Below are 16,188 nucleotides of genomic sequence, written 5' to 3' on the forward strand. Positions count from 1 at the left end.
TATCCCAAGAATGTGATACGTAACGCGATACCGATATTTCGAACACTACTTCCAAGTCATCAGGATTCCACATTCCGCTATTATACATTTGCACTTTTCTAAGCATAATCTACCAAGTAAGAAGCACACATTAATACATACACATGCAGAATATAATAACCTTTGAGGACTGAAAAGACCATTCTGGTCTTTAGCCTGCATAGGGCACCCAAAGTTGTGGACCTCAGAGTGTTAGCCAGGGTTCTTACAGTGTGGAAAATCAAGGTGAGATTTTCTTTTGAAATGCAACAAAAATTCATTAGAAAGGCGCTGAGATAGTGCACCAAGCTACAACCTAATCCAAGTGATAGATTTCACATACTGAAAAGATGACCCGAAGATTTATAGACAGGAAATACATTCACTGCACCTGCTAAGTTTGTGCAATAATTGCCACGGGAGCATGTACATGTGTTGGCTCAGACAAATAATGACAATGGTTGCCTTCCACATTCAAAATATGCAGGTACTGGAATGATATTTAGCAGATTCATCCCATTCCAAGTGATTAGATAGATGGAATGGAATTCATATTTACACGCTTTATGGTCTAAACAATATGACATCACTAATGCTGATAAAAAGAAATTTCAGAGATGTCATTTAAGATTGTGCTGCACAATCTTAAAGGAGATCTCTGAAATTCTTTCTGCGTTTCAGTAGGTGAGAGCTTAGAAAAGGAGAATTGTGAGCTTTATTAATTTGTAAGAATATTTGAACCTCTGTGCTCAACTGGTGGTGACGTCGAGCAACCTGTCAAGTTTGGCTTGCATTATAGTTTGTGAGTCAGCTAGTAAAAAAAATTTGGTAACTTAGGGCCTGTTTCAATTTGGGCAAAGTTGTGTGGCGACTAGCAATCCATGGCATGTTGTCAAGGCTAGCTGGTCATAGAATTGCTGTTGCTGATTAGTTGTTACAACCCTTGTTTGTCGAACACCCTAGAATCATGGACAAGATAGATTGTGGTACGTGGGTAAATTAAAGATTGGTTGGTGGCACACTTATACATTAAGACATGCCACATTTTCTAGTGCTTGAAGATTTACAGTGGCACATATGCAAATGTGGGATGCTTGACCTTGGACAGCCACACACGTGGCACATTGGAGCATGTCTGCATGTGCGAAGATAATATAATACTCGTACACCAAAATTATAAAGTGTCGTTGACAAGTAGTTCCACCTCTCCACCAGTGACACCCAATCCATGGTCTAACAGTCACATATACACGACTAGTCGTACAAAACTGCAGTAGTTCCCGTACAAAAGGGGGTTGACAAACTATAGACATGTGCGGTTGTCCATGCTACCAATCGGGAGACTCAAGACACAACTTTGCCCAAATCCAACCAGCCCCTTACAGAATAAAGTCACGAGAAGTACTATATCAATCATCATCATCATTGTAGCCTTATGCCAGCTATTGGGGTTGGCAGAAGTATAATATCAAATACTTCAGTCTATTTTGGGTCAGCGGAAGGGTTGGTGACCCACTTTAATGTAGGTCTCATAGCTTAAGTCATGAGGTCTAGAATTGAGTCTCTTTCACCCCAACAGTTCTCATCAAGAATAAGGTCATTTGAAGCAGCCCAAGAGTAGCCTCAATAATAGATAAAATGATGGCAAGAAGAATGAGATGGTTCATCTATATGCTGAAAGGATAAGAAATGGCCCAAGGAGGGAAACTTTGATTAGGGTTGAAGAGTCTGGAATAGGGATGAGGGGAAGTCCTAGAAGGACTTGGATCAAAGTGGTGAGAAGGGATATGATGGCTTCTTCACTTACTGAGGAGATGGCTTTAGATGTTATGTAAAATTTTGTAAATTAAGAGCATTCTTGTAGTTTATATGTACCATGAGGCTATTCATGTAATTTGATAATTCTAGAAGCTTCCTAGGTAGTAAATCTTCTAGATATCTTTGAGAAGATTTCTAGGATCTCACAAGATAAGCTAGCTTGAGAAGATCTAAAATCTTCCAAGATAGACATGACAAGTCTACAAATACCACATCTTTGCACTCATTCTAGTCATTCAATCAAGATAAATTCAACTTCTAGGTTTTTCAACACAGGAATGATTGGCTAAGCAGGATTTGTAGGCCGAACCCAAATAGCTAGAACAGGCTATGATGACGACGACGACGATGATGATTCTAGGAAGAATATCACAATATAAATTATTACAGTTACATCACACAAAATATTACAAGTACTTTCAGTTATACTGCTGATGAATACTTTTTTTTTTTCCTTGTTAATGATGATGATGAGACCACTTCCTCGGACAAGACTCCTAAAGTAGTACACCTATAATTCTTTGAATCTACACAACACTATATATTTTTGGAAAGGAATGAATACCTACAACTGGTTGTAGGCAAACTTGACCTGCAACCTATTTTTACCACCATTTACCCTTTATCGGAAAATTTCAAGGGGGGGGGAGGACAAGATTGTTGTAGCCCTGCAATGGTCCATCTATATTGGATGTTGTATACACGATATATAGCAACAACTGCAATGGATATCAAATTTTACACACATGAACATGTGCATCCATGTTACGTACATTTTTAATATTCTACAAATTGGATACTCAAATCAATTTTACATTATACTGCATAATCTGAGTATTTATCTCAAGGTCTACTCAAACATGACGTTCCATGGTCAAACTTGGCAAATCAGACTTTGATTCAACCCTGTTAAAATAGGAAAGTAAGATTCTTCTTTCAGATTCAGAGGGCGAGTAAATTTCCACATTTTACATTCTTATTGGAATCTCATGGTATGATAAATAAAAATTCAGCAAACATATCAGTAATCAGTTATAAGTGAGGTTTCTTTTCTTTATTCATATCAATATCAGTTTGGGCCACACCCAAATTTTCAGGTTCTCAGCTAGTGCTTGATAAGGCATGAGTCCGGGTTCCTTTTGTCATGGAGAACCAAGGACGTTGGCTAATTACTAACTTCGAATCATCAATTATCTTGATGCAGGTTGCATCAAGCTGTTGTGCTGCTGTGAGGCCTGTGATGAGAGCCTCGTATTCCGCAACCGGATACTCCCCAACAAAATGGGTAGGTGAGAGAGAGAGAGAGAGAGAGAGAGAGAGAGAGAGAAGACATCATGGAAACTGCAAGCTTTTCCATACTACTGTACAATGTTCCCAAGTACTCCATGAAGAGAAGCAGCTAACAGGTATCTGTCTTGTTCGAACAACTTTACTGCAGAATGTTTCTCCAACTTTTTTGTTGAATATTTTGGTTAAACTTGCATATTTCTCAAGGTTTGACATTAAAATAAAGACAATCATTCGAGTGAGTCAAAATCAACCATGAAATATAGATCATGCAAGTAAAAGAAACAGGTGTAAGGATGTTTAAGTGACTTTTATCTTAGGGACATCTTTGTAATTTTCCTTCTATGTGAACAACCATAACATGGGAATTTTTTATTGAAAAATATAAAGGTGTTCACATGTGTCAAACCTCTTTCTCACACATGATCATGGGTCTCTCATTTACATGAGTTGGGATCCTTTTAGAGTAGGCCGATATCCTTCGATCTCAGTCATCTTCAAGGCTATGCCGGTAAGAGTGATTGAATTATTAGTGTAATGTAACAATGCATTATGTTCATAATTAATAAATCACTGTTGCTCCAGCAGGTGGTGCTTGCTCCGGAGCTTCAACCAATGGTCGAAGAAGAAGAGACCGAAGTTGTTAAAACTATAAATAATGATACGTACAAAAAGGACAAGGCTTTGCAGGTGGCAGCTACAACGGAGAGTTTGGTCGAGGACATGGTTATAAGACATGTTGCAAGAAGGAAGCTCAATAGAAAAGAAGCCAAAGTTGAAGTAGAAAATGAACTGAAGAAGTTGAAGAGGAAGGCTACAGAAATGGGAGTTGATGAGGAAAACAGATAGGAAGAAGTCGAGGAAATAAGAAGGAAAGTGAGTGAGGAAATTAAACTTGAAACTGACCTTGCTGCATCACTTGAGACACTTGCCGACAAGGTCTTCAAACATAATAAGAAATCAAGATTTGCTATAAAGAATTTTGACCACCAACTTGAGTTCCAAATCAAGGAAGTGGAACAAATGAAGATGGGATGAGCCATCTCACGCAATTTGAAGATGGGATAAGTCATCTTAAGGAGGAGAATGCTTCATTAAGGCAAGAGATGAAGCTATTGAGGGAAGAGTTTCAAACAATCAGGGTATGTGAAATTGCATTTGTTTTAAGCTTTAACAAGACATTATGAAATACATAAATAATATATGATTTTAATACAGGTCACCATCACTTCGATGCAAGTTGAAGAAGAAATGAGGCATTTGAATGAGGATAATGCTTCATTAAGGCAAGAGACGAAGCTATTAAGGGACGAGTTTCAAACAAAAAATGTATGTGAAATTGCATTTGTTTTAATATTTAATAAGACATTATGAATTACATAGATAATATATGATTTTAATACAGGTCACCATCAGTTCGAAGCATTTGAGTGAGGAAGGGGGAGGACACCTGATGAAGCATATCTTGATAAAATCATATATTATCTATGTATTTCATAATGTCTTGTTAAAGATTAAAACAAATGCAATTTCATATACCTTGTTTGATTGAAACTCTTCCCTCAATAGCCTCATCTCTTGCCTCAATGAAGCATTCTCCTCCTTGAAATGGCTCATCCCATCTTCAAATTGCGTAAAATTGTTTGTGACCTATATTAAAATCATATATTATCTATGTATTTCATAATGTCTTGTTAAAGATTAAAACAAATGCAATTTCACATACCTTGTTTGGTTGAAACTCTTCCCTCAATAGCTTCATCTCTTGCCTCAATGAAGCATTATCCTCCTTGAGATGGCTCATCCCATCTTCAAATTGCGTAAAATTGCTGGTGACCTATATTAAAATCATTTATTAGATATTACATTCATAATGTCTTATTAACGATTAAACCAAATGCATTGTCACATACATATTTTGTATTAACCTCCTCCCTCACTAGCTTCACCTCTTCACGTATAGAAGCATTCTCCTCCTTGAGATGCTTGATTTCCTCTTCCAACCCATTAATACACTTCATATCCTCCCTCGTTTGTTCCACTTCCTTGACAAGGAACTCAAGTCGGTGGTCAAAATTCTTTATAGCGAATCTTGATTTCTTATTATGTTTGAAGACCTTGTCGGCAAGTGTCTCAAGTGAGGCAGCAAGGTCAGCTTCAAGTTTACTTCCCTCACCCACTTTCCTTCTTATTTCTTCGACTTCTTCCTGTCTGTTTTCCTCATCAACTCCCATTTCTGTAGCCTTCCTCTTCAACTTCTTCAGTTCATTTTCTACTTCAACTCTGGCTTCTTTTCTCGCGAGCTTCCTTTTGGCAACATGTCTTATAACCATGTCCTCGACCAAACTCTCCGTTGTAGCTGCCACCAGCAAAGCCTTGTCCTTTTTGTACGTATCATCATTTACAGTTTTAATAACCTCGGTCTCTTCTTCTTCGACCATTGGTTGAAGCTCTAGAGCAAGCACCACCTGCTGGAGCAACCGTGATTTATTAATTATGAACATAGTGCATTGTTACATTACACTAATAATTGAATCACTCTTACCTACTTGGATACGAGTAATCCACGGTGTGAACATGGACAACTATAATGATTAACTTTCAAGCAATGCCGCCTAATAGATTCTAAAAAAGGAGCAGCTGTTTGGATAGTAGGTAGAAACCTCAAATTCATTAGATTGGTCACCTCGTATCGGGCACCAAAGAAATGCCACTACGGATAAGAGTAATAATTACTATGTGGAATCCATAGTTTTCTTCACAATCCAAACAACAAAAAACATCAAATAAAGGGAAAAGGTTTTCTTTTTTTGTGGATTCCTCATATCCAAACAAGCCATATTGATCTCCTACATGGACATGTCCTTCATTCCCCAAGATAGTTGTTGGTTTATGTTTATAATACCATTCAATTGATACAGAGGAAAAGAAAAAAGAAAAAGAAAAATCCTCCAGAAATATATTGCATAGAATGAAAAAAAAAAAAAATGTTTCCATAGATCATGCAATAAAGGAATACCTCCACAAACTGCATTTTTTTAGAGATAACAAAATGTATTGGAACACCCATCAAAAGGCAGGAAAAGAATGCAACAACACAGTAAGAAGACAAAAAAGAGTAAAAAGAAGCAGCCTTAGCTGCATCTACATGAGGAAACCAATCCTTAACAAGCCCTAAAACTGTCTTTATCACCCCATCCATTGTGGACGTCCCATTTCTAAAGCACTACTCATTCCTTTATTTCCAGATAGCCCAAAGCATAGCCACAATAAGAAGCCTCCAAACAACTTTAAAAGCCTTCCTTGTAAGACTCGTACCCTGATTAACCTTCCGTATGCTTCGTTTCCAATGTCGGCCTACCCGAAACAGACCGAATTGGTGAGCACTGATCGAGCGCCTTGTTTTAGTATTGTAATGACCCGAGTCCTATACCCTGGCGACCACACAACGTTGCGATTCCAACGCCGCAAGCCACACCCTATTGTGATACCTAGTTTGGAAGTTACAATCGTTGGCACATTCTGAGGTGGGCCGCGCAACACACGCAAATCCATTACCCATCATGCAAAAGACCGTAATACCCCTACTAAAGTACCACGTACCCCCTACAAATCCCCAAAATACCCTTTCTCCCATTTCCCATGCAAGAGAGCTCCAAAAGTCAACAGCTAGCACCGTAGCTAGAAACCATCATTCCTCCCCCTCTTTCATTCCCTTTTATCCCTCTTTCCCTTTCTAATACCCTCTCTAATCTCTATCCATTTTTCACTACAAACCCCCCCAAGCTCCCAAAACCCTCATTTATACTCTACCATTTGTGTGTGTGTGTGTGTGTGTGTGTGTGTGTGTGTGTGAGAGAGAGAGAGAGAGAGAGAGAGAGAGAGAGAGATTAGGAAAAAGATTCAAGGGTTTTTAATTTATCTAGAGGGCGTCAAGGGTGTAGCAAGAGTTGATTTGAGGTTGTTTGAATCGGGTAAGCTCTCTATTTTGTAATAGAGGTTGATTAAGAGCTTGAGGGAGAGTTAGAGGAGTTTAGGGGAGGAGCTTGGCGATCCAAGGCGTCCAATTGTCTGTGTATGGTGTGTATGGTGGACCCCATAGTGGCAGGGGGCCACCTCGATGGCTGGATCCCTCCTCTTCTTCTTCCCCTTTCATTTTCTCTTTCTTATGCTTTAATGGATTGTGGTGGGGCCCACGAGTGGGCCATGCTATGAGATAGAGTGCCTTGGACGCTGTCATAGCGTGGACCACCATGTGTGGCCCACCGTGATATTTTTTTTCCATCTATCATGTTGATAAGATCACAAGGTTTGGATGAAGAAAAATACAACGATCAAATTTGATCCAAAGCTTTTGGGGCCCACCGTGAGTTGGCCAACTTGATGGACGGAGTGGATCTCCCACGTGGACCCTACCTTATTTGTAAATCAAAGAAAACAATAAATAAATAAAAGGCAATGGAGTCGACGTTAATAGACGTTGGTCGTCATAGTGTCAAAGAGGCTGGAACAACTAGCATCACTAACACTGGACTCTTTCTAGCGGTGGAGTGGGGCCTCCACTCGTGGGGCCCACCATGATGTATGTGTTTAATCCACACTGTCCATCTGTTTTGTTGGGCCATTTTAGGCCTTGGTCCCAAAAATCAGCCAGATCCAGATCTCAGGTGGGCCACACCGTAGGAAATAGTGGAGACAATGATGCCCAGCGTTGAAATCTTCCTAGGCCCCACCATGGTGTCTATATGCAATCTAACTTGTTCATAAGGTCTCATAGACCTGGATGAAGAGAAAAATACAAATATCAGCTTGATATAAAACTGTGGGGGCCACACGAGTGGACCACCTTGTAAGGCAGAGTGCCTATGCCCATTGTCCAACAGGGGGCCCAGCTCATGGGGCCCACCCTGATGTATATGTTTAATCCACACTGTCCATCTATTTTGCCACATCATTTTAGGGCTGATGCCCAAAAATGGGACAGATCCTATCTCAGGTGGACCACACTACAAGAAACAGTTGGACAATGACGTCCTCCATTGAAACCTTTGTAGGACCCATCTAGATGTTTTTCTTTTTTACCCCACCTGCTCATAGGTCACGTGACCTGGCTGCAGGGAAAACACAAATAACAGTTTGATTTAGAACTCTTGGGGCCACAAGTGGCACCCATGGTGATGTTTGTGTTATGTCCACGTTGCCCATCAGGCAGTGGGACCCACCGTAATGTATCTGTTTTATCCACACCGTTCATTTATTTTCCATACCATTTTAGGTCATGAGCCTAAAAATGAGGCCAATCTGAACCTCAAGTGGCCTGCAACAAAGGAAACAATGGGTATGGGTGCCCACCATTGAAACTTTCCTTTGGCCTATTGTAATGTTTATTTCTTATCCAATCAGCGCATGGGGCCCACTGTGGTGTCCCACTTTGTTGTACTTGTATCTATGCAATCCATCCATCTTGGCAGCCCACGGGGTGTGTGGGGCCTAGTTTTGGGCGGACCACACCTAGGAAATAGCGGTGATTGAGTGCCTGCCATTGTAAAGCTCCTAGGGCCTATTGTAATGTTTAATTGCCATCCGACCCATTCGTGGGGCCCGCTGTGGTCCCCACAATGGCGCTTGAGTTTAGTTGAGCTGTCCCAAGTGGGTCCCACCATGATTATGTGTCTCGTCCATGTCATCCAGGAGGTGGGCCAGGGGTAGATCCCACCTTGTAATAAGTGCTGTATATTCATGTTGTCCATCTACTTGACAACTCATTTTAGAGCATGGACCCAAAACAAGGCAAATCCTTGGACAGGTGGACTCGATGCTAGACAATGGGACCTACCCACGCTGTCCAACGTGTGGGCCCACTCTAGGGTATTCATTGGGCCCGTCGCGGCTCGTCACCTTGATGTATATATTTTATCCATGTTGTACATCTATTCGCTAGATCATTTTAATGTACGGGTCGTATATGGGGCCAATTCAAGTCTCAAGTGGGGCCATGCCACCTAGACATTTACATTGCTAGTGGGACCCGTCGATCGGGTCCCTCTCTCTACATTTCGGGCCATTTAAGGCCGATTATCACATGATATGTTTGATAACATGCTAGTGCACTTAGCCTGATAGGTCGACATTGATAATATGAGTAGTTAGTGTACTGGATACCATGCTCATTCATATGCCCATACACATCATTTGTATACCTGCTATGGATGACAATTGATCATAGCATACGCCTTTCGGCTTGAGATACTTAGGGGACCCGTATGAGATAGGGTCACCCCACATGATTGCGCGATACGTGCAAATTTGATGCATGACTTGCATAGTGTGATTCATGCATTGTGCATTGTGTATGTCACATTGCATCTACTCCCTAACGAGTAACGACACCAGGGAAGTAGTCCCGCAGCCTTGTTGTGGCTGACAGATGATTTTATGGACACCGAAAACTATTGAGGTTACAGGGCATCACAGGCATTCCTAGTTGAAAGTTCATAAACTCTGTGGTACCAGTAGGATGCTTCAATGTCTAGACCGAATGGATTCATGAGCTCACGAAGGCTGGATACCGGTAGGTCGCGTCTCCCACTATGTTAGGGTCGGTTGAAAGGGGGTGTGACCTTACCTATCCAGTTGAAGATGGCTATATGCCAGGTTGAGTCTAACCAGCATGTGAAACGGGTTCTCTATCGGCGAGCCGGGTGGCTTTTGACATATACCACTGACAATGCGGATAGTGAGGTCTTTTCCACTCGCTTGATCTTGCATATGGGAGCTAGGAGTCGAGATTGGGGTACTATGGGGTTGTCGGCACCAGATTCGATGGCTGCGAATTTAGTGAGCCTGGCCCGCGAGTTTGGGGTGTGACATTCTGATGTAGGACCAATGCATGAACTCAAATAATGTGAGAGATCAATCAGAAAATTTAAATTAATTAATGAAAACTATAAATCTTGCCACCATCATCACAAACATCAAGATTCTAAAAGGAAATCATGCATAATTTAAGCCTAGGTTGCCAAGCATCATCCTACAAGCCATTAAACATGAGAAACTAGGATCTAATGGATGTAGAAACATTGGGTGACATGCTTTAGATGTTTTAACAGACTAATAAACTCTAAAGCTTCATCATCAAATAAATTCCTTCAACAAGGAGGGCACCAAATAGTAGAGCCGCTATAGATAGAGAAGCATAGTAAAACTAAGACAAAGTAGTCCGGGGCAAGAACAACTAGCCTAGGGAACACCTCTTGAAGTGCCCTAACACCACACCACTCATCCACCTAAAATCAGATTTGGTCCCCTTGCCAATAGCAAACAAGATCCCTCTCCAAAATAAGTGTTATGTCGATGCAATTGATTTCCATATGCTAGAAGCACGGTACAATGAAGAGTGCTTAATGCGGGGGCATTTTCACACCGGACTCGAGTGGGGTGGCCTGTGGGATGCAGGGGCACACTCGGGGTGGGCGGCCCACGTACCCCATGGATGTGTGAGGCGGGTGACTCGTGTGAGGCGGAGCCCATGGATTTGGGGCCCACGAGGGGGCGGAACCCATGGATTTGGGGCTCACGAGGAGGGTTCGGCCAAGGACCTAACCCATGGACTTGGGGCCTGGGCTATGAGATAAAGGGATTAATTCGCCTTGCTCTTAAAGTTCGAGCTTTTAGAGCAAGTGGTTAATTGTCCTACATCAGTGCTTCACAAACCAACCCCCCTCTTAAACTCCGTACTTGCCAGCAATGATCTCCCTCCAAAGGTTACCTGAATCAGTACCAAACTTCCAAAGCCATTTCCCAAGAAGCGCAATGTTCATGAGCCCCATATCCTTAATCCTCGAACCCCCTTCAAAAATCGGCTTGCAAACCTCCCCCAATTTAAGGGGATGAAACTTTCAGCTGTCGTGCGCCCCTCTCTAGAGGAAGTCCCTTCTCAGCTTTTCAAGACGCTTCAACTCTAATTGGGGGCACTTGAAAAGAGACGAAATGCACATGCATATTTGAAAAGGCCGATTTAATGGGAGTCAACCTCCTCACAACGAGAGGTACCAGCACTTTCAACTAACTAACGTCCTCTCAATTCTTTCAACCACCTTGTCCCACAAGTGGTTGGCAGGCTTTTCAATGCAAAGAGGCAAGCCGAGATACGTAGATGGAAACGAGCCTTTTTTGGCACCCAAAGACATTTGCAAACCGGTCTAGCTCCTCAGCGGAAACATGTACCCCCAACATTTTGCTTTTAGCCACACTAATTTTAAGACCAAAAACCAGTTCGAAACAAACAGTGATTTTACGAAGGTTGTCCATCGAAGTCGCATTCGCATCGCAAAACAAGATAGCATCATCCGTATATTGGAGGTAGTTGATTAAAGGACCACCTTCAGAGGCTCTAAAGCCAACTATGCCAATTCTCCTCCCCATTAGAAAGTACCTTGCTAAGCGCCTCGCCAAATAACACAGAGGTAGGGAGAAAGGGAACTCCTTGCCTCAGGCCCCTAGAAGCCTTAAAGAAATCTTTTGGCAAGCCGTTAACCAGAACAGAGAAAGAGGCCGATTGCACACAAACTGCATGATTGTGGCTAAAACCTGATTAAAAATGCTTGTATTCATAAAGATGAATTTGCAACTTATAGACCAAATTGCTACATTTTTATAATTGTTGTCCCAATTTTCATGTAGTTAATATAAAGCCATACCATAGAGATAGTAGAATTAAATTCTCCTAGACTAAAATGTCTAATATGAGCAAAACCAACTCAGATGATTATATGACACCAAAGAGAGACACATGCATTCATTATATAACAAAGAGAGGAGAGGCATACCATTGGTTCACATGTGGGGTTGAATTCCAACAATCTGCCAAACATCGAAGCATTAAAATAGGGTGCTAGAATTTGGAAGAAAAAAAAAAATAGCATCCAAGAAAACCAGAAGTACAGGTCATGTCAATCACATTTTATAAATGTTCTTAGTTGAAAAACATTTTCTTTTCTTTTCCTTCTGTTTCTATTTGTTATAACTTATACATATTATTATTATTTTCATTTTTGTTGAGCATTGTTTGTCACATAGCTAACTGGATATACATGCACAAAACCTCAAAGCACAGGAAAGAATGCAAATTAGTGTCAAACTTAGGTTTAATTCTACGTAGCATCGTGAAAGTAGATATAACAAAGAATTTTTGAAACATGGTTGTAGCTTCTGATAGTTTCATTTACATTGAAAAACTCTCATCCTTCTAGCTGAAACCATGATAATAATTCCAGCTTATTGAAAATCTGGAGATAACTCGATGAGAATTAATTTAGCAAAGTAGGTCAACATTGTGATTTCTTACAAACAATGGTCAGGACTCTACAATAACATGTCCACTATTCGCCTTCTCGGTGAGATCTATCAATATCCACCTTTTAATGAAATTAAGACCTATTTTCAAAGGCTTCAAATGATATTATTAAAATAGGCATCTGCTATTGCAGGACTCAATAATAATATACCCATCATTACCTAGTTAAAAGAGCAAGCAATTAGTTTGTATGGTGGCTAGTGACGTGTTTGGATACCCAAGAGATACACTAATATGAACCTTTCCCACAATGACCTAAATGGTGGTGACTCAAAACTGTATACGTGGCAAATACACACACCAATCCAGGCCACAAGTCGTGAGATCCAATGAGGATTGAGGATATATTCTTGGAAATAAGACTCGTTGCATGGTGGTCCATTTGATGGCCTTAAAAAGAAAATGTAAAGAGGTAAAATTCAATGGCCCATATCACATGGTTGAGATATAACTTTTGGATTATGCTCCATCCATAATGAAGCCCACAATTTGTGCAGTCTGGATTGACATGCATGTACTTCAGCTGTATGTGGATGAGTCAAAACCATTTGAGAAATGATGAGAAATGCACAGGGTAGTCTAGGCGTTCTCCTACACAGCCCACTTTCTGGTATCTCCTCCATCTTTAGTATGGGAAGTAAACCCCCTCGTACAATTTCAACTTGTTGTGTCAAAGGCTATGGAAGAAGAGATGAAAACCCACGATCAAAATAATACCAAGCTTTTGCGATTGTGGAGTTTCTCAAATCTAATATGAGATTGAATAAGAAACTGGTTCCTCGAGCCTTCTGATTTTCATCTCAAAAGCTCAACATCAGCACAGGATGGAGATATTTGAGGGAGAGGCAGATTACTACTACTCATGAAAGACACAGGGGGAAGGTGTGGGTGCGGGGTGGAGAGAGAGAGAGAGAGAGAGAGAGAGAGAGAGAGAGAAACAAGTCACTTCTCGCTAGTCTCCTCTCATGAAAGAAAGTTATTAACAAAAGCTTTGGATGTTTTTGTGCCCTAACCCGATCATGATTCCAATATCCATATTGTTTAGGCAATATGGGCATATTGTATCCATTTTGGCTCACTTAAAAAATCAATAGCCATATTGTACCTACAAACCCTTGCCTATCACGTCCCAGCCGATATGCCTGTAAGAGGTCATTTTTCTAATTTTCACTTTTTCCTCGCATTTTTTGTGTATTTTCTTCATTTCAAGCATAGAGGAATCTAGGAGCTAATTTTCTACTAGTTCTAGGCCCATTTTGAGGATCGAAACAACATTTGAGCGTGATTCGATCAATCGAAGTTGAGAGGAACTCATTTGTGCATATGTAACAAATAAATTGTGATTTTCACACGGTTAAATAGCATGTAGAATATGCTTCATGGGCAAGCCCACCACCCAATTTTTTTCTTGGAATAAGCTGACATAACAAGCATGTATTACATACAATAGTATGTTCTTCATTATATTGAAGTCGTAATATTATCATACATATTGTTCTTTCCTTTTTTTTAAAAAACGTATTATCATACATATTGTTACTTATAATAACTCATTGATTTTAATCAACCTATGTAATAGACCTTTAGATACCACTTGATTATAATCGACCTATGTGCTAGTCCATTACATTGTGTCTGAGGGATTTTTGCACTCTCATTGCCGGTCCCCTGCCCAGATAAAGGAGGGCTGCGTCAGGTTACCGGTGACGTCAAACTTAGGCCATAATTATCATTATAATCTGAACAATATGACATTACAAACTCACGCTAGGGAGTTCCCTGTAAGAGACGCATTGTATTGGAACCCAAGTGTTGTGCAAAATGGGCAAGGATTGGTTAGGGCATCCCCCGGAAGAGACACTGCAACAACACCCAACTGTTGTGAGAAGCTTGCAAGGGTTCCAGTGCCATTGTGGATCTGGGTTAGGTAAAGAAGCTAGTTTGGATAATAGGATTTGTCTTGCCACATGGAATAGGAACATTGACAAGTAAGAGCATGTAGTTTGTAGATCCGATGAAAAGGAGAGTTAGCATAACTTGCATTCAGGAGACCAAGTGGCAAGGGGGCCAAAACTAGAGAAATTGATGGATATAAACTTTGGTATATAGGAAAGAACAATAATAGATATGGGGAGGGACTAGTTGATGGTGATAGTGATAAGTGTGTTTGAAAGACATGGTTCTCTCCTCGAGTAGAGAAGACCGCAACTAGTGGTTGGAAGTCGAAGGCTGGCCGAGAGAATCTGATAAAGTTATTCTCAACGGCCCTCTCAGCTTTGGGCAGGTGATTGCAAACAAAAATTCAGGAGAATGGCATGTAGAGTACTACAACTAGGAGGAGGGGGCTCCTCATCCCCAACCAGACTCCAAGTTGACAAAAGGAAGAAGCTCTCTCCATATTTCATGGCGGTCATGTTGGAATCCTAGGTAAAGCTTCGGTCAATACAAAGGCTACAATCCCAGGAGAAGGGAGGAAAGAAGACGGGTAGACAGTCATCAACAAAAGAAAATCTACGGAGGCCAATTGCACCTAAAAGAAATCTCCAATGCCTAAGTATGGTGAATTTCCTACCCTCTTCGTCTCCAAAATTCCTCTCAACTGGGATGAATACATGTTGTCTCGTGTTTTCTAGAAAGTGGGAGAAATCAAGGAAGTCGTCCTGCACTGTGAGAAAGGGACAGTGATGCATAGGGGTTTTGCATTCATATGGATGGGCTCTTTGGAAAATGCTTCCACGCCGATCTCCTCCCTCCACAACCAAGGGCTCAACAGTCATCGCATCTTGGTTCAAAAAGCCCAGTTTAGGCCTCGATCGGATCAGGGGGAAGCCGATTTCCATTCAACTCCCTCTTTTCTGACTACCCAACCCTCCAGCCTTAGGAAGCTTCATGTAAAGCCCCCTCTTTCGGCGCACACATCTCGGACGCACACCTCCATCTCCAATGAATGTCTGATTATCACTATTGACTACTCCATGATGTCAAAGACAGAGTTGTCATTTGCTCATATAGCCTAGTTATCCAAAGTTCATGGGTGGACACCTTGACATTCAACAATGGCTAAGATCTAGATGCAACTTATCTGTTGGATCTAACGGACTCAAACCTCTCTTAAAGATGGAGTTCCTCCTCCATCTCCAACCAGGAGCCAGCCTAGACCACATTCTAGTGGTTGGAGTTGTACACCAGGATGACCTGGTGACCACCATCTATAAATGGGAGAACTTCTCCCCATTTGATTCCAGTGATGTATGGTTTCTCTTCACCAATGTTCCAATAGAGATTTGGAATCTGGAATTCTAGCAAGCCCTCAGCTCTTGCATTGGGGGGGTTCTACGTTTCAACCCGACAACAGAATCGAGGTGGGAGCTTAAATCGGCTCATATTCATATTAGAAAGAAAAATCTCAAACTAGCACTACCCTCGGTCTTCATCAAAGTTGGTTAGTGATAAGATCAAAATTTCAATGTCATCGAAGTCGGTCAGTGACAAATCTGCCAAAAAACATGGCGATGACTCCTAAGGCTGTAAATGGTCGGGTTTTGGTTTGGGGCGAGTTTAGCCAAAACCAGACCCGCCCATTTACTAAATGGGTCTGGATCCAAATTTTAGACCCAGACCCTTTTACTAAATGGGGGGGTCTGAGTTAACCCCATTAGACCCGTTTATAAATGGGTTTGGGTCTGGTAGAGGGAGATCCACCCAAACCC

General features: G+C 41.2%; 1 protein-coding gene across 1 annotated transcript in view; it reads right to left on the minus strand.

Annotated features, from left to right (window-relative positions):
- LOC131241155 (beta-hexosaminidase 1) overlaps positions 1–16,188 on the minus strand; it is a 77,707-nt gene that overhangs the window by 6,033 nt on the left and 55,486 nt on the right. Inside the window, 1 exon segment of the mRNA XM_058239856.1 lies at positions 11,952–11,985. Within this exon segment, the coding sequence (XP_058095839.1) occupies positions 11,952–11,985 (34 nt within the window).

Source organism: Magnolia sinica, chromosome 1 (genome assembly GCF_029962835.1).
Source record: "Magnolia sinica isolate HGM2019 chromosome 1, MsV1, whole genome shotgun sequence".
In the NCBI taxonomy this organism is placed as follows: Eukaryota; Viridiplantae; Streptophyta; class Magnoliopsida; order Magnoliales; family Magnoliaceae; genus Magnolia; species Magnolia sinica.